The sequence below is a fragment of the Nyctibius grandis genome, chromosome 24 (genome assembly GCF_013368605.1).
Source record: "Nyctibius grandis isolate bNycGra1 chromosome 24, bNycGra1.pri, whole genome shotgun sequence".
Taxonomy (NCBI): domain Eukaryota; kingdom Metazoa; phylum Chordata; class Aves; order Nyctibiiformes; family Nyctibiidae; genus Nyctibius; species Nyctibius grandis.
In genome coordinates this window covers 380,928-405,236 of record NC_090681.1, presented here as the reverse complement: position 1 = coordinate 405,236, position 24,309 = coordinate 380,928, and the positions used below count along the sequence as shown (strand labels likewise).

General features: G+C 47.3%; 2 protein-coding genes across 2 annotated transcripts; both read right to left on the bottom strand.

The window, feature by feature from the left end:
- Positions 1–3,073: 3,073 nt before the first annotated feature.
- Positions 3,074–6,338, bottom strand: YRDC (yrdC N6-threonylcarbamoyltransferase domain containing). Its single transcript, XM_068418078.1, has 6 exons — positions 6,209–6,338; positions 5,870–6,065; positions 5,611–5,725; positions 5,136–5,255; positions 4,268–4,410; positions 3,074–3,918 (listed from the first exon to the last, which is right to left on the bottom strand). The coding sequence occupies exons 1-6, from the start codon at positions 6,336–6,338 to the stop codon at positions 3,855–3,857; spliced, it is 768 nt and encodes a 255-aa protein (XP_068274179.1). The 3' UTR covers positions 3,074–3,854.
- Positions 6,339–7,411: 1,073 nt separating this feature from the next.
- On the bottom strand, positions 7,412–24,279 carry MTF1 (metal regulatory transcription factor 1). Its single transcript, XM_068417975.1, has 11 exons — positions 24,220–24,279; positions 23,420–23,884; positions 20,604–20,842; positions 20,054–20,185; positions 19,461–19,534; positions 18,811–18,944; positions 17,910–17,987; positions 16,835–16,937; positions 15,694–16,250; positions 14,722–14,788; positions 7,412–13,675 (listed from the first exon to the last, which is right to left on the bottom strand). Exons 2-11 carry the CDS (start codon positions 23,831–23,833, stop codon positions 13,287–13,289), a joined length of 2,187 nt encoding a protein of 728 aa, XP_068274076.1. The 5' UTR covers positions 23,834–23,884; positions 24,220–24,279; the 3' UTR covers positions 7,412–13,286.
- Positions 24,280–24,309: the final 30 nt, after the last annotated feature.

The window sequence follows — 24,309 nt, the reverse complement described above, 5'->3', positions numbered from 1 at the left end:
TCACCGGAAAAATAGGAAACATTTGGAAAGTGGATGGCGGACGTGAGAGTGATGGATGAGTGCTGGAGGAGCCCGGCAAAGATCAATGAATAGCTGATGAGCTGAGGAACGCGAGGCGGGGAAGCTCCCCACGCAAACACAGAGCGAGCAGAGTCAGTAGGGAGATCGCTCACTGCAGTGAGACGTTACAGGGAGCCCCCAAACAGCCACCCCGTGGGTGGGGGGAAGCCAGGCATCGTCGCGGCTGGCTCTGGCTCTGCTCAGTGTCGGCGCGAACGGGGCTGTGGACAGCAGACCGCCCGCACCCACCGCCTGCCAGGGCCCAGGGAGTGTCCCCCTGTCCCCCGCTACCAAGTCACACCCTCTGCCCAGAGCACTGGCCATCAGCACCGCGGGGACAGCCGTCGAGGGGAGAGGGTCCTGAGCAGGCAGGCAAAAGGGAAGTGATCCCTCCTCTGTTTCCCTCGGTCCCTCTGTCCTGCAGGAGATCTGATTTGGAAAGGCACGCTAAGAGGAAAGGCTCAGAGAAGGGGAAGCCCCCAGAGGCCCCTCACACACACGCTTTGCAGGTGACAGTAACTCACACAGCCTGGTGCTTCTGGGCTTTCACAGCAGCAGCTCCACAGACAGGCAATTTTTGTGCAGACATCATTTTGGGGTCGGCGCTGTGTGTATTACAGTCCATTAGCAGCCGCTGAGGCAGCTGCTCATGAGCAATAAAGATCCATAACCACTCTGTGGCACTCAGACACCAGGAAAAAAAAAAAATCAACCCAGCGTGGGTTTCCAAGGACCAGGCACAGGAGGAGCGGCACCGCGGCAGCTCGGCACGCACGACACCACCTGCACCACGCCGAGCCCACATCAGCACGGCCCCCGTGCAGCACCCGCTTATCAGCGCTTTGAAGTAACTGCACACACCGTCAGCCCCACGGCCCCTGCTCACTGCTTCTAAATAATTTTTATTTAGATAGCTCTGCCCTGCCTTCTACTCCTTCATCTGCCAGTTCATAAATTAAACATCACAGACAGTTCCTAGAGGTATTGAACTCACGGTGGGGGGGAGAGTGACAGCAAATTCACCGGTCTGCAGGTTTCTGTCCAGTACCCTTGTCCTTGGCACCAGACACAGAAAGAGAAAGCCCTTCCTACCTCCCGGGAGCATCCATCCCTGCAGCCTGACCTCTCCAAGTCGCCTCAAGGTAGCTATTCGAAAGAAAATGACAGCAGCTACTTGTGGGATGATGGGCTGAACAGAGCAATTTCAAGCTGTCCGTCACAAAGCGGTGGCATTTAGCCCCACCGCCTCCTTCCCTGCAGCTGGCTCGGGGTGGCTCTGGGGCGCTCAGGCGCACGGGTCTGCCAGCCGGGAGGCCACAAACAGCGGCGTCCTTTGCATCAGCAAATGAAAGAAATGACTCCAAAACAGACCATGACCTCAGCACCGCTGGCTTCCTGAGCTAGCTGGCTCAGCACAACCCCCACCACCCCCACGACTGGCAGCCCTGAAACTGGATTAAGCAGCTCATCTCCAGCAGATGACAACAGGGGAGAGGCAAAGGGGGAACGAAGCTCCCCGAGTCCCTGGAGAGGCCCCAGCAGATGTGAGCTGGTGAATAAACACACAGAAGCGTCACCCCAAGCATGAATCAGGTCTCCAAAATCATCACAGTGGTCTTGAAAAGATTTGAAAAATAAATGGGGGAAGCAGGAGAGGCTTTTGCTTGCCTTATACTCTCTGAGCAGGGCTGGGGTACAAGCAACAGGGAGAAGTTTGCCAGATCCCTCTGGCAAACGCAGGTGGCCCTAGTTACAGGGATTTTGGAGGCCAAAACATCCACAAGGCAGCGCAGGGGATCACACCAGGGCTGGCCAGGCACCTTCCCCACTGGAGTCCCAGCACACCAGCCAGCACCGGGACGCCCTCCCAGCACCCCTCTCCACCGGTGTCCACCAGGACCCCCGCTGCCAGCCGGGCACCCCGCCCGCGGCAGCTCTGGCACGCACCTAACCCAGCCGAACGCCACGGCCAGCTCTGACGGGCGAACCTCTCGCTGACACTCACCCGCGGACCACGGCCCCGCACCGGCGGCTGAGGAACCGCTGCCAGGAGGCTCCGGCGCTGCGGGGCGGCACGAGCTCCAGCCACGCCGAGTAACGGAGCCCCCAGAGCTGCCGGGGCACCTCGGGAGCCGGTTTCTCATTTGAGGGCAATCTGTTCCCTCGGCAGGTTCATCTCGTTACCGGGTTTCCATTCAGCCGGAGTTTTATCGCCTGTAACATCTGTGCGGAACAGACTCACCCAATTAAGCGTGATTAGCGGCTCGGGGTCAGGCCGCGGCGGGGGCTGGAGCCCGCTCCCGGTCCCTGCAGGCTCCGGTCCTTCCCCCGCCGCCCGCCCAGCCGCGGCCGCCACGGGCCGGTCCCGCGGGGTTCAGCCCCCGGCGCCGCCAGCAGGGGGCGCCGCCGCCGCCGCCACCGGGGCGGGCTGTGGCCGGTGCTGTCGCCGCTGCCGGCCCCGCGCTCCGCCGTTACCGCTGCACGCGATCCGCGCCGCCGCCGGGGCCTCCGCCGAGCCCCCGCGAAGCCGCCCCCCCCCCCCGCCGCCCCGCTCGCCTTCTGCTGCGGCTGGTACGGCCGCGCGCGCTCCGAGGGCTGGTGCCGGCACCGGGGCCCCGGCCATGAGGCTCTTCACCGGTTGTTCAGTGTTCCCTGTTTTGAAAATTCTGATCTGAAGCTGCTTTATCCCCGTCAGAACCAAGGAGAAAAAGTATTTGCAATAAAAATGCAGCTGAAAACACCATTAATTTGTGCTTTGAAAGAGGTTCAGCTCCCAGGAGCTTTCCCTTATTTTTGTTATTTTAGCCATCCTTGGACCCTTCTAAATTAGCCATAAAATTAACGTATACTTGTCTGTATCAATAAAAGGAGAACTGGCAGCTCTAGATGTGAAACAAGGTTCTACATATGACGACACACACGTTCTCACCAAGCACCTAAGTCCGTCAGAAGCGATGGACGACAATGCCTAAAAATAAGCATTTTTAACAAAACCATGCAAGTTGCTTACAAGTTTTTAAATTAATAGCAGCTCCATAAACTTTACTTTTCAATGAAGAATAAATACCAGAGGAAACTTTCACCCATTCCCTGTTTACTTCAGCTTAGCACTGTTTTCAGAACAAAACCAAGAGAGGGAAGTCCACGCTTAAAAAATGAAGATCAGCACACCAAGAGCTTGTTTTCCTTCTTTGTATGAGGAGGCAGCCAGGTCTTTCTGAGCAGCTCTTGTCTAGACAGGGACCATTTGAATACTCTTATTTGTAAAAGCACTTACAGTTTCATCTCAGTAGGAGGTTGTGATTACATTTAGAACAGAGAAACAGCCAGAGGACACCACAGCTACAACATCATGAAAGCTTGAGAAACCTCTTTTCCCTCTTTGCTTTTCTTTCAGTGCAGACACAATAAACAAACACATGGAATAAGTGCTAAGGGGAGGGTGGATCAGACACCATCTTCACCATCCCAGCCTGAGAACATCTAACGTTCAAATTACTGTATTTCAAAGGCCTGACCACGTTACTAAAACAGCGACCCAGGAACGGTACAGCAGCACAGAGGTCAGCGCGTATTTGGGTCAGTTTCTCAGACTACAGCAGACGTGATACTAATTAACAGATACCCATCAACTGTTGCTCTGTTTTTTTATCTTTTTTTTTTACCTTTTGTTTATTAACCTTGCCATAACCCATCGACCTTATTAAACAAGGCCACGAACGCCCACTTCCTGAATGCGCAGGCACACGGTGCCCAGCCTCACCAGCTCTGCGGAGCCGCCCCAGTCTGCAGTCTCACGACGGTTCGGGTACCAAGCCGTACTTCTGCCTCAGGATTTCAACTGTCGAGGTCAGCGCGCTGTGGGGTGAAACAGAACCGTAAGGAAAAAGGGTGTTAAGGATTAAACTGCATTTTCTAGGAAAGAGCAATCAGCTAGACGCAGTACTGCACGTCGAATCAAGGAGAACATGAACTCGAGAAACTAGAGTATTTCACACAGAAGCTTCGAGAAAGGGGTCTCCTGGGCTCGGAATTTGGAGTGCTCTGTCAGGATTTCTCAGCATGCTGGTAATTATGCTAAGCAACATTAATGTGAAGGTTCAATTGCTATGGGAAAAGAACCAAAACACGACCCACCCTAACCTGAAAGCTTCATTTCATTTAAAGCAAAGAAAAAGCTACAGTATATTCCGCAAAGAGTGCTCACCAGCCAGGACGAATGACGGTGAATCTCCCCGAGACAGACAAGTCAACCACCGTTGACCCCAAACGACACTCTGGGCTCTGGACATCTCCTATGGGGCCGCCGTCGATGATTAAGGACAACTGAGGCCACAGGTCTTGGAATTCCTGAAAAAAGGAGATGTGGCTAACAGTCCTGCAGACGGTCTGTGATCGTGTTTTAGCAAACGCTACTGGACGTCCTGGTGTCAAGGGAGGTGGTCTCTCCCCTTCCTCTGTCAGGTCAGCTCACTTTTTTTCTGTCACAGTCACATCCCAGTTGGATTTCTGAGAACAGATTTCTCTCAGACATGCAGGATAGCCACAAGGATTCTCTGGCTGAAGACTTCTCAGCTGCACCACTGTTTATTGAGGAGCACACAAAAAAAGCTAGAAGTCTATCAAGACTTTTAGAGGCAAGGACAGGGTGTCTGTCTGGTTCTATGCCCAACTGTACCATCACCAGGGTCACAAGCTCTGCAAAGACATCTCCTTGAGCGACAGTTACCAGCCTGCATGGGGCTGTACAGACAGCAGCCGCCTCATTCCACAGCCATCCCTCCTACAGCAGTTTCCATCTTTCAGATCTGGCACCCTCTTCAAAAGCTGTGTATAAGCCTTTAAACATTACTTCTCAGCTCTGCCCTCCTTGCTTTTTAAGGTGAGGATCACAGCAAGACAGATACCCCACAGCACATATGTGCAGGCTGTTTTAACTAGAGATTATCATAAAAAAAATACAATAGCAACAGAGAAATCCTTGCTTTATTGCTAAAGCTGGCGTCCAACTGTGAGAGCTTGGGGCTCCGACAGACTACCACAACAACGTCACTCAGTGGCAAAACCAGCCTTACCGTAACGGTCAGCGTGCTCGCCTGGCAGCTGATGTTAGCGCTCGTTAAAGCCAGTGGTCCAGAGCAAGCTCGTGCCAACTCCCTAATAAAAGGGTGGTTTGGAATACGAACACCGACCAGCTACAAGGAAGAAGACAGCATGGTGTTACACGCAGTAACTGGAAAATGTTCTTAATCTTGCGTTGCCTAAAGCCCTCAACTTAAAGGCGATGCTCTAAGAGCATCAATCCACCAACACCTGCTGAACCGGCAATAATACCAGACGTGCCTTTGTCAGTCAGCCCCGAACGCTGGGTGCCGCCGTGTTCAAACACGTCACAAGGAGCCCGACAGCACGCGGACCAGCTTTGGGAAAGCGCCGGTCACCGGTAAGCACGCTGAACACCCGCCTAGGAACAGAAGCTACCGCAGCAGAAGCACAAAACCAGCACGCTGTCCCTCAAACCCAGAGATGCATCCTGCGGCAAAGACCCACCGATGTGAAAGGATTCAAGTCTTTATTCAGTTCTTCCGAACGTTTTAAGACCAGGGTCACGGGTCCTGGAAGCAGGTCCCGCAACAACTCGTCCGGCACGTTCACGTGGCAGTACCTGCACGGCGGGAGGAGGCGCGTTAAAGGCGGGTGAGCAGCCGCCCCCCCCCAGCCGAGGGCACCGGGCGGCCCCGCTCGCGCAGGGCGGTCGGTCCCGTGCGAGGGCTCCGGAGCCGCGCCGGGGTCCCCGAGCAGCGCCCACCTGTACAGGCGCTCCACGTCCCCGAGGCAGATGGCCAGCGGCTTCCCGCCGTTCCGCCCCTTCAGGCCGTAGATGCTCCGCACGGCGCCGGAGTCCTGCGCCAGGCACGCCACGCCGTACACCGTGTCCGTCGGCACCGCCACCAGCCCGCCCGCCTGCAGCGCGCCCGCCGCGGCCGCCACCGCCTCCCGCCAGCCTGCGCGACACCGGCGGGTCAGCGCAGGGCCCGGGACCCCCCCGCCGCCGGCCCACCCCACCCCGGCCCCGGGCCTCCCGCCCTACCGGCCCACTCTCCCTCCACGCCACCGCCCCGGCCGGCCCCGGGGGCCCCGCCCGCACCTCGCGGGTCCGGCTGTGTCGGCAGCAGCAGGCGGGCGCCGCGGGGACGGCCCAGGCCCAGCCCCGGGCCCGCCATCCCCTCCCCGGCCCGAGCCAGCGCCGCCCGCGCCGCCCGCCGCGCGCTCCGCATGCACCCGCCGCTTCCGGCGCGGGGGGGGCGGGGCGGTGACGCACATCCGGGGGCGGGGCGGCCCGGCCTGTCCCACGGCGACGCGGGGCGGGGCCGGGATGGCGGCGCGCGGCGGGCGGCCCACGGTGGGTGCCGGGGAGGGCGGGGGAGCTGCCGTGACCGCGGCCCGTGACCGCCGCCCGTCTCCGCCGCAGGTGCAGGGCGCGCTGCGGAGGCTGCTGGAGGCCCGGCAGCGGCACCTGCGGGCCCGCATGGCCGCCTGCGAGGAGCTGACGGCGGAGCTGGCCGCCCTCCGCGCCGCGCTGGGCGCCGACCGCCCACCGCCCCCCGCCCCGGGACCGGCACCGGCACCGGCCCCCGCCCGCCCCTCCCTGCTCCCCGGGGCGCCGGGCCCGGCCGGGGCAGCTCCGCGCCCGGCAGCGGGGGGGACGCGGAGCGCTGAGGAGTCGCGGTTGGACCCGCCCGGGACCGGCGGCGGCGGGAGCCGGTCTGGGCGGGGCCGGCGGCCGGAGCCAGCGGGGAGCGAGGGCGTGTGCGCGGTTACAGGCCCTGGAGCAGCCTCACCGGGTCGTGCCGGGGGAAGAACCACGGAGCGATGAGCCAGCGACGGCAGCCGCTTCCCTCGGTTGTGGCTTTCTCGTGTTGCACCGATCCCGTGTCTGACGGAATTTGCACTTTAAAATAAAGCAAGAGTGGCTTAGCCCGTGTCTCATCCGCGCTGCTGCTTCCTGAAGGAGGCACCAGGCTGTCCGAGGGTGACTTTCCTTCACTGTTAACAGGATCAGGACTAGTTAACGACTGACTTGACTTTAGAAGGGCTGGAGCAGCGTGAAAGCTGTGCCTTGTCCTGCAGGCAGCAAATCTGCTTGTTTGTGAAGGTCAGGCGGTGGGGAAGAGGGGAGTCTGCTAAGGCAAATGCTGCTGTCAGGGTTTGGAAATACCTTCAACCTCCTGATCTGTCCTCAGGGGGCAGGGGAAGGATCCTCACACTCGTCTCCCAGATAATTCATAAATACTCTGAGGAAAGACTATTATAACACAATATTTAAATAAGCATTTAATTAGGATTCCATTAGTATTAATATTGCTTTCAATTCCAAAAAAAGTTAATTTCCACTTCTTTGCAGATATTTCAAAGTACAATATTAACTTCATACAAAATGAGCAATTAAGCAAACACCGTTATTTCACATTTTACATTCTTCAAAAAATACAAATTCATATTTAACTCTTTTTTGGGTTTTGGAGATGCTCTTCCTTTGGAAGTACTGTACCTGTAACTAACATCTTCACATTGCTCAATGTAAGCACATTTGTTCCCACATTTCATAGTTAAATAAATTCCTTTAATACCATACACACATTCTTGAAAAACCCGGGGTTCTTTTATTTTGTAATCTCCAAGACCATCGCCCAGCTCCCCACACGTGCCAAACAAAACACAAGCAGTAAGCAGACAACCTGCAGCTCTCCTGGACTTCCTGGGCTGACAGCGACGCAGCTGTGGGTGCTGCAGGCGGCTCCGGTAACTACCCAGGCTGGAGGGTGTGCATCCCTGCCCGCCGCGCTGACGCTGGTCTGTGTGAAGCAGAACTGCACCTACACCTCTCTCTCCCTTCAAGGGTCAGACTGATCGCTCCGGTTCAGCAAGCAAGTGGAAGGACACAAAGCCACACAGCAAGAAATACCAGCTACTGTAACTATGGTACTGCAAAAACATACCCTTGGTTTTGCTGAAAAAGGTCATATGAAAAAAATTTCTTGTAAGAAAAAGTAGAAACTGCATTTATTTGAGAAAGTGTACACTGCATAATGAACCAAATTTTGGCCAGCTTGCACACCACCAAAAGCATGGTGTGGGATTTTTAAACTAGTTCCAAGAACACACACACTTAGACTATGTACACTACTACTTAAATATCCAGTTTAATTTGCATTTCTCAGTGCAGACACAGAATCCAACTTCTAGAACATATGATATATATCATGACAAGACGCAAAAAAGTTAAAAGTTCAGCCCTGTCCATGAGTATCAACTACAGGTAACATTTATAAAAACTTGACATTGTTTCCAAAATATGTTACGGAAAAAATAGTGTACCAATTAAAAACTATGCAATCAGAAATTTGTAGGGCTTATTAAAGACATGCCTTTTTTTTTTTTTTTTTGCCTTACAGTCCAAATTGACTCTAACAGTTCTGCCCAGCTAGCTCAGATCACTAATGCCAAGGACTTCTCACCCACAGATCTCAAAGCATTTTACAAAGACAGGTTTCATTGTCCTCATTGCACAGGGAGGAAACCGAGGCACGGAGAGGTGAGGTGACTTGCCCAAGCTCTCACAGCCAGCCAGCAGCACAACAAAGAACATGACACCAAGGCCCCATCTGCTCTACCTCACAGACCTGGCTGCCCCTCGTTTCAGTTGCCAGCCATGCCACCCCCCCGCCATCAGGAACAGCTTTTCATCTCCTATCAGCTCCAAGGCCAGTCACGCCTTAACTACTCTGCCCCAGCAGTGCCACAACCAACAGGCCAGTCCTCCGAGCCGTATCTGTAACCGGGGCAGGAAGAGCACTGTAAACAGTTTAACAATTGCTGCAGTTGCAAAAACAATATCTTGGATGACTGCAGAAGGCCATCCTCCACGAAGTAAGGCAGATAACATGACATCAACAACGATCGCGAAGACAAGATTTAAAGGTGCAACATGCCTGTTCCAGAAGAGCTTGTCACTTCTGTTCACGCTCGTGTGGCAGAACAGAGCGGCGGATGAGGGAGAAAGGGTTACACCAAAGAATACAGCTGTGTCCAACAGAAGTGACAAGCAGCCCACCAGAAAGCGTGAGAGAAAAGGCCTGCTAAAGCATAGTGCTCTCAGTGGAATATTTGCATAGATTGGACGTTTGCTAATGATGCATAATTTCTCTTGGGTACAGAGAGGGAAGGGCAGTACGTCACTGGGCTAGTGACTATCTCTATTCCGTTAGACAGACACAGACAGACTGACCACACGGGACAACGATCTTTAGCTACAAGTATTGCACCAAGTTAAGTGCTCATCTTTGCACACCCCTGTTAACTTTTACTCAGAGCAAAAATAAACTTTGTGAAAGTATATACAAAAGAAATTGCAGCAATTGGGTTAAAGATAAAATAACCTAAAGTGCATTTTAGATACCAGTATGAGGTTCTGCGAACTAGTCTTTCTGGACACAGTCAGCATTACAGAAGTGCCCAATTCGTACTTTGTTCTATATAATTCAGTACCAGCATTTAAACAGTGCTGATTTTCCATCCCTCTACCATCTACAAGCATGAAAAGCAACTTCTACAGCCTTCAACTGCACGCCAAGTCTGCTTGCTTGGGTCACTGCTTGGCGACTAGAGCTACTGATGTTGATAATTAGACCCATTCTACATGTTTAAGCTTCTGCACGCATCTAGAAGCTGTAAGTAACCAAGTAAATCCCCACAAGCCACAAAACGGCAAAACCTTTAACACAGAACAACCCAGAGCAGTGCATTTTGCTCTCTGACTGATAACTGAAGGGGTTTGTGAAACGCAGACTTTGCAGAGGGAGGACACATGGTTCTCGGAGGCTCCAGCGTATTAACAGAACATGCCCCTTTCTGGGAATCCAACACCTTACAGATCTACAACGGTAGAAACTCCCCCCTTTATTAAAAATGTTACTGTGAATATGCTAAATGCTGGGGCAACAAGGGGAGAAGGACAGAAAATTCTCTGGCACCAAGGCATCTCAGGGCTTTGCTACGACTGCCCTCGCCTGCCAGCTGCTCACGGATCTCCTCCCATCCATGCGTGTTAGTGACTACCCCAAAGGTACAACGTTTGATCACACAGCGCTGGGGATGACACCAAGTGTCCCCTGTGAAATGTATCAGATACACACAGCATGGAACGCTCTGGAAAGCAGACCAACAATTAAACAACAAAAGCACACACCTGTACAACGCAGTCGGGTGGGATGCACAGTCTGTGGTGCAGCGGCCTGTGGGTTCACAGAATCACGCTGCTCTTGCCTCATTACAAGCTCTAATTAGTCTCACCTAAATCACAGCCTGCCTGATGCACGTACAAGAGGGTAACAGCAAACCCAATGCACCTCAAAGCACAAACTCGGAACACATCGCTTTTCCTAGAACACACCAACAGAAAACAGTAGCTGTGAAGAGAAAACAGCAGAGAGGTCAACCTCTGACACCCGCCCAGAAAGGATGCGGGCAGCACCTCGCTGCTGCCCATCACCACACTTCCAAATTAGCTTCTGATTTCAAAGCCTTTGCTAGATTTTTCTACTCATTTTTGTCACAAAGGAGTTTCTGGAGATGCTATCTGGTCCAACCAGAAGCGTGTTTTAGGTGGACTAAGTCACGAGTAGCAAAAGTAGCATGGAAAAACGCTTCCCTGAAGGACGGAAAGGCTCAGAGGAGGTTGCTAAATCCCCCAGCTGTCACATTTCAGACCATATCTGGTACCCTTTTCCCCATCAGAGAAAACTCCACAACTCCAGAGGAATCTACCTGCTCCTGCATTAGCAGAGTCTCTCCCGTGCACACACACATACACCCACTCACCCCCAAACACCACTGCCACGCTATGCCACAGGAGAGGCGCCAGGCCCCTTGCAGTGGCCTGTGCCCCCGAGGCACCTCACGCTCCTCCGAAGCTGAGCTCTATGCAAGAGAGCTGGCAGGAGACTCACCCTGGTGAGGACAGTCCCAGCCACACAGGCTTCAGACTATTTCGTGTTCAAAGCAGTTCTTACTGCTGTGTTCAAACCGCATCACAAAATGAAGCTGTTAGAGAAAAACAAAGGGGGCCACCATCTCACTGCCCTCCAAGGATGACCATTACAAGAACAAAACATAAAACGCTTTGTTAATCTGCATTTCATGGATGCAAACCTTATTGCTGCAGGACCCACGTCCCTGCTGCGACAGCACTGCAACACGCGCCAACACGCACAGAGAGGAAACGCAATTAGCGTATTTCCAGTTCAGCTGGTGCCCCCAAGCTCGTCACTGCAATTACCAAAACGAGCACTCTGCCCGAGAAGAGTGACACGACGCTTCCCAGGCACACAGCATTCTTTGCACAGCCTCTCCTCCCTCACGTTCACCCCCACGGGACAGTTCTACCCTTCCGCACTGAACAACTGGAAGCAAGTTGTCAGAGAGGTGAAAGGCCAGTTCCCTCCAGCCCATTTCCATCTGTGCCGCGGCAGCGGATTCGCAAGGGAATAGCACATGAGATTGCTTAAGCCACTGTCTCAGCTCAAACTGTGACAGCAGTGTTGGTAAGGCTACACAGAGCATGTTATAAGAGGGTTAAAAAACCTGCTAATCACCCTGGGGAGGTCTGGCTGCACTCATAGGATTCTCCCCGCAGCAGGTACAGAAAGCAGCTTTGATCAAATACAAAGAGTGAAAGATCTCTATCCATAGGAGTTTGCATTCCTAAATTTAGTGCGCAGAGACGCTCCACATTAATTGGCTTACAGTCATTATCTTTGTATCTCACTAATGACAACACTGTAAACTGAATAAAGACTATTTAATATTCTTTCCTTTAACACAAAAAGACTGACAGCCAAAGCCAGAAAGATGGATAAAACACTATAAAATTACATCTTTTAAAATAATGCAGCATAAATAAACCATTTAGAATGAGACTGCATTTATTGCAACATTACAGGCTTTTTGGTGGAAGGGGGGTTTGTGTTTTATTTACCCTGAGTAGGTTAGAATATAGACTTTCAGTTTGATACGAAAAACTACTATGTTGTGTAACATCTTTTAGTCAAGAAATAGCCCCGTGCACAAAAAGCTGGCATTGCAGTAGGTTGGAGGCAGATTCAGGCAGAAATTATATAGCTTAACAGAAAAAAAAGGTAGCATTTATGGACAGCTGAAGGATAGACTCACTGGATTCAAACTGAATTTATGTTGAATCATTCTGAAATTTTCCTAGAGTTGTTCTTGACAAAAGATGAGAGTAAGCAACAAAGGCACCATGCTCCTGATTAAACAGCTGCAGGGGGTTAAGAGGATGACTTATTTCTGAACAGAGCCAAATAAATCGAAAGAGCAGCAGGCACCAATCTGACTGCCTCTGGGACTCACTGCATCCTTCAAAGACAGGCAAAGAAAACAGACTCTTGAGCCTGAGTAAGCAAGTGCTCCAATTGTGTTTCCACGTTCTGAAACAGCGTGCCTGCCACCACACTTTCAAATACTAACGAAATTAAATGAACAGATCTACCAGGAGCACAAGGTACTTGTGCTCCACTGAAACAAACTCCCCAAAAGTTTCTGTAGGCTTTAGTAACAGCATTAGTACAAAGCAAACCCAGGCATCAGCTCCCAACTCAGTGATGTGACAATCGCATTCCAATAAAACTGCCGATAAATAATCTTCTACAATAATGCCATTTTCTACTACAGCAAATTCCTTTCCTGGGCTCCCCTTATAGTGCACGGTTAGTATCAGACATAAGAGACAGAAGAAAATTATAGACCCAAGGAGTTGTAACAAAGACCCACTCGCTGCCAGTACCTTAATCCCAAACGTGATGTGCAATTGGAGACAAACTAACCCCCCTTTTTCTTTTTAAAATCTTTTTGCACACGAGTAACCTTAACTTCTGTGTTCACATATGACAAGCAAAAGTGACAGACAGTGCAGCCAAAACAGTTCATATATAACTTAGCTTTTTCTTTTTTTTTTTTTCCCCCCCGTTTCATTTTTTAGATAGATTCTCAAAGATGGATGTACCTGGGACGTGACTAAGATGACATCTGTGAAGCAGAAATAAGCCACAAAACTTCCAAAAAGGAAGGAAAAAGAATCGATCCTTCAGTTTCTGCTTCTAAGGAGAAGGGTTTTACCCTCCAGGTGCAAAGGAAAATCTGGAACATCTTCACTTAGAGAAGCTGCTATTCAAACCAATTTCTTCCTCACCCTGCAGTAGTGCTTCGATTGGAATTATATTAGATGGGGTTTCAGGGCTTTGGAGGGACAGGAAGTCCGACACATCCATGGCACTTAATGTTTCAGTCTGTGAGTCTGAAGGGTTAACTATCTGACTGCTCTGCCCACATGAAGGAGAAGGGGAAGAGGAAGGAAAGGTCTGAGGCTGCAGCTGGGGAGCTGGCTGCTCCAAAGCTTTTGAATCAGGTGAGGAACATTCCTTCTTAAGGGTGGCTTTGTCCTTGGCAGAGTCTCGGCAGGCACACTGACACTGGCAGGCCTCCTCCTGCTTTATAATAATGACAGGAACACTGAGACCAATCTGCTGAACAGGGTTTCCTGAAGGAGAAACAAAGACAAAACACAATGGAACTACATAATTTCACAGCAGGGAAGGACAAATCATCGTTGTTAAATTAGACTGTATGCACCTTGCAGCAGAGATTGCGTGTTACTTTGTTCAAGCACAATGAAGACCTCTAGCAGATGACAGATAAGAAAAAAGTGGCAGGTACTCTCTGTTGATGAGCAACCTGTCCAGGTTGAACCCAGGCGTTAGAAGTCTGATACAAATTTTTTACACAGCACAGTATGTCTCTTCTCTGACAGCCATTTTAACTTTTACGGCATAAAATCCAATAAAGAGTGGCATTCAAATGCCCCAGTCCCTATGCACAAATCTTTGAAGATGATACAACATTACACCATCAATCCTACTCCTTGACACCAACACAGGTATTTTCCTGTCCATTTTCTCTAGTCTGCTTTCCTCTCCCATCTTGCTTTTCATGCTTCCTCCTCACTCTTCCGATGCTGCTCTACTTGCCTGGCTTCCTTTCTTCTTTAAAATATAAGTTATTCTTTTTAAAAATACAACTTACCTGATTTCTCTTGATTCTGACTGATTCATCTTTGCAATATAACAACACTGTGTAGGAAGCATGTTATAGAACAGAACTTCTACAGTTATCATCTTGATGAATCTTACTGATAGTGCTTACCAAAAACAATTGCTAAAGAACTGATTAAGTTTACTAGTTTACTACCTGTTTCATGTCTTCACTTAAAAGAACAAAAACCAAGTTATGTCCTTGCATTTCTGTCTTCTATATAAGTTCCATTAAAATACCATTTTTATGAATGCTGGATTTGTGAACCTGATTATCTTACAAGTTGTTAGAGAAACACTACAGGACAGATCTCAGCACAAACCTATGAGTCTACAGCAGACTGCACTTAAAACCTCAGGAAGGCTACAAAAAATTTGAAAGGATTTTCTTCAACATTTCTGCAAGCAATAAAATCACCACAAATCCTGGTCAAGCTAACAGCACTGCAAACAGAGAGAAAGAGAGAAAAGCAAGTTCAGTGTCAAGCATGCTTACCTGTGTTGCCAGCTACTGGTAACGCAGTGGTAAAAAAAACCTTTTCTACCACTTTTGGAACTTGTGGCTTAAAAGAAAAAAAAAAAAGAAAAAAGCGTAAGTTGATTCCAATCAAATTTCTATTGTTCAAATTCTAAACAGCTGCAATCAAAAGAAACACCTATACACACATTCCAAAGAGAACACACAGGAAAACTAATAAAAAATCATAACATTTAGCTTGGTTCTGGGCCATGTTCTGGCTATCCCAAAACTCAAGAGTATTATTTCAGTGGTTCTAAAGACAGGGAATAACCACCCTCCGCACTACATGCTTGTTAACACAGCCTGTGGTTTTTGACAAATGAATGACTGAATTCTTCAAGAACTGCTGTGCTTGCTCGTGCTGCTTGTACCTGCAGCCATTCATTCTTGACCATTTGCAACTGAGAGCCTAAAGGTGGCAACAGTGTTCTTCACGATAAAACACTTGAAGTCTCAGCTATCCAGATTTACTTGAGAACCAGAAACATTCTGTTTGCCCAGAAAATTTTTTCATTATCTTTATCAGGCTAAATTAGGAAGAGACAGATTACAAAATGTCTAAACACAAAATTTACAGTCTTTTGTGTTTCTACTTGTCAAAATTAATAGATTAAAACCCGCATATATTCTCAGGTCATGTGATATCCACTGTCCTCGATAAACCAAGCTGGTATGTGCTGTGAGAAGTCTGTCACTGGGGAAGATAAGAAAGCAAAATTTTTCTGCACCTTGGGTTTCCCTGTCTATTTTCTATTTATTTCTCTATCTACTTTAGGGGCTGCATTGGTTACATGTCTACGCATATTAACATGATAAGCATTATACAATACCGCATCCTGGTTTGTATCTTACAATTACAGGTTTGAGCCCCCTCCTTCTCAAAAGCAAGGACTCTAGGAAGCAGAGAGATGATTCAAGCTGTTTCAAAGCCGTGCTGGATATACTAACCATTTGTTCTTGGCTTTGTGGAGACCCAGTGGCACCATTTAAGATCCATTGTAGGTTTTGCTCTCCCATGACAATGCTGGACTGCAGAATAGCGGTGCTCTGAGAAGGAGTAATTGTTATAGTTGGATTACTGGTCAGAACAGAGTTCGCGCCAACAGGCACAGTCTGAACTACAGCTGGCAGGGGCTCAGTGGCACTTGATGCTGTTGGGGCAGATGCCCCAGCAACCACTGAAAGTCCTTGTACAATGGGCTGTGGTGGTGTCTGAGTGTGCTGCAGGAAGTCTTGGTGACTGGCTGCAAACTGTGTGCTGTGAGGAACAGGCACTTCTGGGGATTGTAAAACAGTTGCAGGATTTCCAAATGCAGCTTGCTGTGAGCTGGTTCCTATGGAGGAGGGAGCAGCAGGTACTGCTGAGGCTTGTAGTGCTGAATGTGAAGGCTCAGAGATGCCAAGCTGCAGTACGAGTGGAAGAGACAACGACGCTGCGTCTCCTGCAGAAGGCGGAACTGCAGTGACTGAGTCTGCATCGCCGTTAAAACCTTCAATCAAGGCAGCTGCCAAAGAAACAAAGAAAAAATATTAATACATCAGTTCTCATAAGATCCAAATAAACAACTTTTTCAATTAACTTAACAGCTAGCTGATAGACTTTTTTTCTTAAGTAAAGCATTACCACTTTCACATCTTCAGACTAGCGCTCAAGAACATATAACACCAGACAGTGAAATCTAAAATTAGGTCCAAATTCAGGAAGCTGGTAACACTGAATACTACACACAAGCTGATCAACCTCATTAGCTCTCTCTAAGAAGCCTTTCAATCAGCGGGTTTGTGCAGCTACGTCAAAAGAGGAAGCTTGAAAACAATGCTTATGTGGGAAGTCCAAGAGCACCAATGTCAGCATTGTACAACAGCATGCTGTAGATACTCAGTCAGTTCCCGTCGCTGTCTGAGTGTTACACCATCTGTGAACACAATGCATTTCAACATAAAAGAACTCCAACACTGAAGTTAAAGTTCTGTTTGCTACTCAGTTACGTGGGGCAGTAATCTTCAGACTGGAATGCTGAATGGAATGCACGCAGAGGGGGAAAACTGTCAAAAAGCTCTCTCAAAATACCGCAGATAGCACTTGTACCTGTCTGCTGAGAGTCGTCCTGATTTGCAGTGTGATCTGGGCTCTGAAACATAGACTCAAAGATGCTTGCTGGTGAGATTGTGCTAAGGTCTTGTCCGTGTGTCTAACAAATAGAAAATAAAGAGGAAGACATCATAAAATGTTATATCTCAGGTCTCCATAAACTTTGCACAAATCCCAGTCAAGCAGCACATGAATGTCAGAAATACCTCTCCAATTAACCAGCCACCTTCAGGAAAGGCAACATATTTCACTTACTTAGTGTAAAATGACACTTAATTTTTATTACCCACAATCAAATTTATCAGCACAATGAGCAAATCCTTACAAAATAAGTCCTTCAAAAGTAACATATATTCTGCATCCACACTTTGTTTAACCCTTATTTCTTGTAATACTCTGTTAGAAACAGAAACATATATTAATTTGTTCTTGGCTGTTTGTGAAACCCTTTCTGGAGCAGAAACAAAATAGCTCCGCTTAGATTATATCCTGGACTATGCATACTGCTTCCACATCAAAGCACAAAAGAACGACACAGTCTCATCAGTATATAATTTTCCTCTACGTAAAATTTAAGCTCAGGCGACAGTTATCAATAAGCAAGAACATTATTATGGTAAAATCAGATGCAGAGCCTTTAAAAACAGGTTGGATTAAGCACTGCATATTTTGGAGGAAAATCCCTCTCCTTCACTCAGTTATTCTGCTTTTAGACAGAAATATTTATGTTTTGTTCCAGCATTCCAAAAAGGACAGCAATATGTCCTATTTACAGGCTGCGCAAGAAACATACATGTTTTGTCAAGAGAGAGCCTCCTGCAAGCTGCCACAAGATGCTCAAGCAGTATTCAGTACATCTAAACCAATTCTGTTCAGAGTCACTTATTCTGTGAGTAGATCTCCTCCACCAGCGAAATGAAAGCCTAAAGCAGAGCATGCTGGAGGCCTGAACAAGCGAAACAGAAGCAACCAGCCATACATATCTAATCTGCTGTGCTCTAGTTGACAGGACAAGCACATTGGCAGAGAAAAGCAAAACTCAAACTACGGGTGAGGCAATTCTGGGACTCACTGGATTAGAGTTCTCCCGCAATTCTGAATCTGTTGATATGAGGCTTAAGTCACTCAGACAAAGTGAGTGGCTTGTATCCTGTAAAGAAGAAAAAGAAATTGAGTTATATGTTTTTAAAATAGTGTCAGAAATGTTTTAAATTACTTTTTAGAGTCCACGCAATTCTGTCTATGCAGAATTTTTTTTACCTATATGTGACCCCACTCTCAGTTCTAAAGTCAAAGGAGCAATATTACTAAGCAAAGGATATTTAGTGGGTATCAAGGATTCTTAACATCTTTCACATTAGTTAAAAAAAAATTAAATAACCTAGAATTTTAAATTAGCACAGGAACAAATCAGCCTATAGAAAATAAAAAAAATTAAACCTTAACAGTATTTATTTTACTTGACATGCTTATTACATAGTATTGACTAAAACGTAAGAATCTACAGCGAAAACATGATAATATATATAACTGCCTATAAACTTGTGCCAGTACATGGCATACTCGTCAAAGCAGCAATAGCCCAAGTGTTAATTTTAATGTGATTAAGATGAATAGACAAATTTAGATGAGGTTTTCTAAATAAAACTTGGTAACCAAATACCATGCTAGAAGTTTCAGAAATACTGATCCCACTGTCATTATCAGCACACTGTAAACATATGAGAATAAACCCCACACTGCCACCCTGAATGCCATCAATTTCAGAATTGAAATTGAATTCTTGTTGTGAAAGAGAGGCACCCGTGGGTTTCTTCATGGGAGACAGGACATGAAGTAGTTACAATTCCCTCTGAAAATCCCAGCCTTAAATGTTACACCTTTAGAACAAGCTACAGACCAAATAATTTCTTCCCCAAAGTATGGTTTTATCTCCATCTAACACGGAAGCATCAGGAAGAAGTGCTACTAACCTCAGAAACATTGTTATTGGGAAGTGCATTATAGGAATGTCCTTTCTCATGACCTTTCATGTGACTCTTGAGACTGTACTGTGTACTAAAAGTCTTCTCACAGCCATTACTGGGACAGAAGAAGGGTTTCTCCCCTATAGGCAGCACAAAATACATGTAACAAACTTAAAAACATTGTATGAGACACATACTTTCAAAGCACATAGGAGAGTAATAATATTTTATACAAACAAGATTGCTAAATGCCACTTCACGCATTCAGCATTCTTGGGAATCTTGCAGATAAAAGCTTCCATTTTACCAGGTGAACTGACACAGGAACACAACATTTAATTTTTATGCATCATTACCAATACATTCGAAACATGCTCATGAAATTCAAGACCCATCAAGCAGAAATGGAAGCACATAAATGGAATAATGGGAATTGCCCTGACCCAGGTGCAGGAGTTTGCACTTGGCCTTGTTAAACTGCACGAGGTTCACATGGGCACTCCTTCAGCCTGTCAAGGTCCCTCTGGATGGCATCCCTTCCCTCAAGTTGGTGTCACCCGCATATTATATGTAAGTCTAAATACATATTAGGATTCTAAGAGTTAGTATAAACTGAATAAGCTCAAATAAAGAAGAAACAAACCCTTGGGACTTACCAGTATGTGTCCTAACGTGTGTTTTAAGGTGGTGGCTTGCAGCAAAAGCCTTTCCACAGCCGTCGTGCTCACACCTGAATGAGGCATCACAGAAGAGTTAGCATCAGGTTTCTTTGATGCATTAGTTACAACCTTAGACCACACTTTGCGACAGTCCCAGGACTCCTAATGCTAATCTGTGTTAGTAATCAGGTATCTCCCAACAGCTGAAACGCATGCTAGACAGACCATAGCAGAGCTCTGAATAGGACTTCAGATTTCAAGCATGAAGTCAGCATTTGGGGTGGGGGGCCTCCTTCATGGAATAAACATTGCATCACAGCAGAGAAGCAGCAATGTTTTAAAAACATGCTCATCGTGGCACACATTTATGTTTAAAAAAATAGCTTGACTATTCTTGTCTTTGAAGACTGTCATTTCACCCACTTTTACAGGCACCTGAGGGAGCTCTAGAACAAACACTCAAATGCTAGCTGCCTTCACTTTTTTCTCATGAGAACAGCTGTTCATTCAGGACAGCAATAGCTGCTTTCTGCACAGGTGGCCTACTACAGAAATACAACAGAAGTAAAAACTGCCATCCAGCAACTTACCGAAATGGCTTTTCTCCTGTGTGTGTTCGAATGTGCTTCCTCAGGTCACTGTGCGTTGTGAAGTACTTACTGCAGCCTTCTGATTCACAGTTAAATGTTTTCCCTGTGTGAAGCCTCTGATGTGCTTTCAACCTAAAAAGCATGCCAAAAAAATCCCTCTTACGACTTGTAGTACGATACGGCCCCCACCTGAGGCAAGCAAGCCGTTCATTCAAATGTGCAGGACAGGATCAAACGCTTAACAGACTCTGAACTGAAGGTAACCAGCTTATGAAAGTAACAGATATCACTTCCAAAATCCTCAGCAAATCTGAGAATTCCTTGTGTTTGTGCACCATCTTCCATACTATTGTAATATAAATAAGCTAAGTATGTCAGAGGTTCTGTCATCCTACTCTTGGTATAGCATTTCCACATTTTGGGGGGTTTGTATTCAGATCTGTACCTGGAAGAAGCATAACAATTGTATTCAGACACAAACAAGAAGTAGATGCAACTTGCAAAACAGCAACAGCCACACCTACAAGAGAAATAGGCAAAGACTTTCTACCTGTACAGTGTATTGAATGCCTTTTCACAGCCCTGCACATCACATTCAAACGGCTTTTCTTTAGTGTGCACTCGAACGTGGATTTTGAGGCTGTAGGAGGTAAGGAAGGCCTTGCCACAGCCTTCCTGATTGCAGACAAACGTGTACTCCCCACGATGCGTCTTTTGGTGAGTGCGCAGGTTTCCAGCAGTGCTATAGGTGCGCGGGCAGCCCTCAAAGGTGCACTGGTATCTCTTAACCTAAGAGACAAAATGCTGCATACTTAATAATTTTTATGCATTTCTGGAAACCAAACAGGGTAGGACTGCAGTTAAGCATCAAAGACAATGAAATAGATTTTGACCCAAAGGCAAAAAGAAAAAAAAAAAAGAAATTTTAAATTTCCATTTGATTATCAGATAACTTAATATTTCTGCTGCACTATGTGAGAAAGGAATGGCACACGTTGGAAAGCAGGCTGACCCTAGAAAAGAACAGTAATCTAGTAGAAGAGAGAAAAAAAGGAAAAACATAATTTGAGATGTTTCTAGCTAAAGATCTGATAAACTAGTTGGAAAGGACCCTAAGAGGCTATCAAACTTACCTGCTATTCCCATATGTAGCACCTACATTTCACTCAGGTGCTTCTAGCACAGCTACTTATTCGTGGAAGAGGAAGACAAGGGAAAGTGTTTCACAACCTGACCCTCCTTTGATAAAAATCTTAGTATTGGGAGAATATTAAACCAGGTTAGACACACAAGAGATCTTTACATAGAGCATAGAAGTGTCATAATTATAAAGCTAGAAAGACACAAGACAACTATAAAACGACTAGCAGTAGTTTTCAATTTGGCTAATATTGAATTCATTCCTGCCTCTTAGATATAGATGATGTTAACAGCATATTGCTAAATGGAGATGAGTGTTCCAAGCTATTTGTTATCAACACTTATATCTTACTACTCAATTAATCCAGGGAGAAACTTTACTCTAAAATGCAGGCTTGAACAGACAATTACACATCCAGGAACAAGTCCTCCATGGTTTTCTAATTTCACACGATAGATGAGAAGCAACATTATCCCACAGAACTGTAACTACTATGAAAAATATTTAGCTATTGCAAAATACAGTAGGGGAGGAAAGGATATCAGGAAGAAATTACAGGAGATGGAGAAAGAATAAGAAAAAAAAAAAAAAGGCATTTTGTCCCAGTAAGATTGAGAGAAAATTAACCATACTAAGAGGTTTATTAAAAACTACAGTTCAAGAGCCTTACTACCAAAACCAAAAACTTTTCCTTTTTTTCAAAATATCCTGCCTTGTTGAAGGGCCACTTCTTCCAATACTCACTACATTCCCATCTAACAAGGGAGACTGTGGATTTGTTTGTGGAAAATAAACTCAGAAAAAGGATTTCATTAGGAAATTCCAGGTCTTACAAGCCTTTTTTAAAAAGGAGGAGTGAAGAAATAAAATCAGTTTAATTGCATGTGCAGTCATCAACATCTGTTTAGCTAGTAGTACACACTGTTCTCGGGCACTTCAGATTGCAAGCTGATTATTCTACAAAAAGAAAGGACTGATATGACTGACATACAAAAATTAAATATTTTAGCAGCTAAGAAGGTAGGATACAGCAGCAGCTCATATGAATAATAACTGAGCAAAAGAAGTTCCTTAGACTTAAATGTGTTTATTGAACAAACCTCTGCCCAGAAGTTTCATAACTAATTGCAGAGCTGACCTCCTACAGCCCCATTTCCTCACTGCCGAGTGAGCGATAATGAAGGTTCCCCACTAATCTAAATTATTCAGAGCGTTCAAACCCAGCTTCCTTTCTCAGCAAGGCTCATTTCTGCAATTCTCTCCTACACTGAATATCAGTTACACATCCGTACACATCAGTAGTAGTTGATACTACTACCACTGATACTAGCACAGACGCTTGAACAGATCATCCCTTATTTAACTCAGGAGGGCCAAAAAAGGAGCACAAAGTTATCACTGCACTGGTATTTCAGTCAACTTTGCATTGCTTTTGCGCCTAAAAAGCAAGAATCCCAAATCAGTCTGTAAAGCCCTCACTGTTTTGCATGCAGGTAGAATTCATTAGGAAAACAGAATTAAAAATAGTCATCATTTAAAATATGTAAGCTGACTTAAGCTTTCAAAATGCTGTAGATGGTAGACTAAAGTTTCCCTTATTTTCTTCTCAGTCCCTCTGAGTAACACAATAAAACTGCAAATAATTTTAAGTTTGTCATCTTAAGTTTCATACTTTAGCTACGGCCAACAGTCTGGAATTTAACCTATAACTTGGATGTGCTTTTCTCAATAACGCGGTTAACCACAGAACAGCAAAGTTCATGTTCTTTTTAGTTATCTCCAAACCCAGGAAATAATTGTCCAACCAAAAGAAAAATAAAAGACCACTAAAATCACATACACTGCTAATATAAATGCATTTTCAGTACCATATTCTCCTGCTATCGTGCGTTATTGTCAAAAAGTACTCCCTGGCTGCTTCACGAGAAAGCAGCAGGATATTAGAGTGAAAACTGATGACACTCACAGCTTTGCTGCTGATCCACTAAGCAGCTGTGGGAAACAGTTACGCCTACCAGCACAAAGCATTACGATCACTGAAGTAACAGCTGATTTAACAAAGTGTAATTCACTCCACTACACAGTAACCTTTAAGAACACGGGAAACTTCTGTCTGCCGCCCGGCAAACAGCTTTAAAAAAAACACATTTTCAAAGCATTTAAGGTCACCAGGTGAAAAGCACTCACAATAAGCATAAAATTCAGAATCACTTTTAGCTACTTACTTCTTTAAGCTTGGTTTCTGGGCATTCAGACTGCAAAGTGAGCGTTGCTCCTTCAATATTTCTTGGCATAGGAGTTGAACCAGGATTTATCGTTAGATGAATCTGATCTGGAGAAATAATGTGTTGCACATAACCCTGGGACATTCCTTCATGATCTGCTATTAAATGAAATCCTTCTTCATGACCCTCTGGTAGAAAAGGCAAGTGATCACCACACTGTCCTTCATCCTCATCATCTTCCAATACGCTGTGGTCCTGCTCTATCAGAACGGTTGTCCTGTCATAGACCGTCCCAGATGATGAAGAAACCAGCCCGTTTTTATCAGCAAACCTCATCATATTGTCATCTTGGGTTAAATCGTCTTCCTCTGCTTCATAGTAGGTAACGTTGCCTTCAGGACTGTTCTCCCCCATGGCTCACCGCCCCTCAGTGCGACATCGTGAACTTAGACCGTAACGACTCATCTGCAACACAAGGAGGGCGGCGGGGGTCAGGCGGCTCTGCCCCGGCCGGGCCGCGCCGGGCCCCCGGCTCCGCTCGCAGGCGCAGCGCCGCCGGGCAGGTGCGGCGCCGCCCCGGGGCCCGCCCAGCCTCAGGGCGGCAGTGGAGGCGGAGATGGAGGCGGAGGTGCCGGGCCGGGCGCCGCGGCCACCGCCCGCGGGCCGGGGAAGGCGTCCCCTCCCTCAGCGCGGCGCTACCCCCGCCCGGCCCGGCCCCGTGCCGCCCCGCTACCAGGGCCTGCGCGGCACCGCGCCGCCCCCCAGCCCGGGCAGCCCCGCCGCCGCCCCGCCGCGCTCACCGAGCCCCCGGCGGCGGCGGCACCTCCTTCCCCGCCCCAGCAGCACCATGATTACCAGCACACTCACTTCCGCTTCCGGCTGCGCACGGC

Excerpts from the sequence above, each read along its gene's own strand:
- MTF1 (XM_068417975.1), bottom strand. The coding sequence starts at position 23,833 with ATGGGGGAGAACAGTCCTGAAGGCAACGTTACCTACTATGAAGCAGAG. Across the intron at positions 18,945-19,460 it reads ACACGTTAGGACACATACTG|GGGAGAAACCCTTCTTCTGT; the intron begins GTAAGTCCCAAG and ends TGCTGCCTATAG. Across the intron at positions 14,789-15,693 it reads CACAAAGCCAAGAACAAATG|CCACAAGTTCCAAAAGTGGT; the intron begins GTTAGTATATCC and ends TTTTCTTTTAAG.
- YRDC (XM_068418078.1), bottom strand. The coding sequence starts at position 6,338 with ATGCGGAGCGCGCGGCGGGCGGCGCGGGCGGCGCTGGCTCGGGCCGGG. Across the intron at positions 5,256-5,610 it reads ACTTGAATCCTTTCACATCG|CTGGTCGGTGTTCGTATTCC; the intron begins GTGGGTCTTTGC and ends TCTTCCTTGTAG. Across the intron at positions 4,411-5,135 it reads CGAGCACGCTGACCGTTACG|GAATTCCAAGACCTGTGGCC; the intron begins GTAAGGCTGGTT and ends TCCTTTTTTCAG.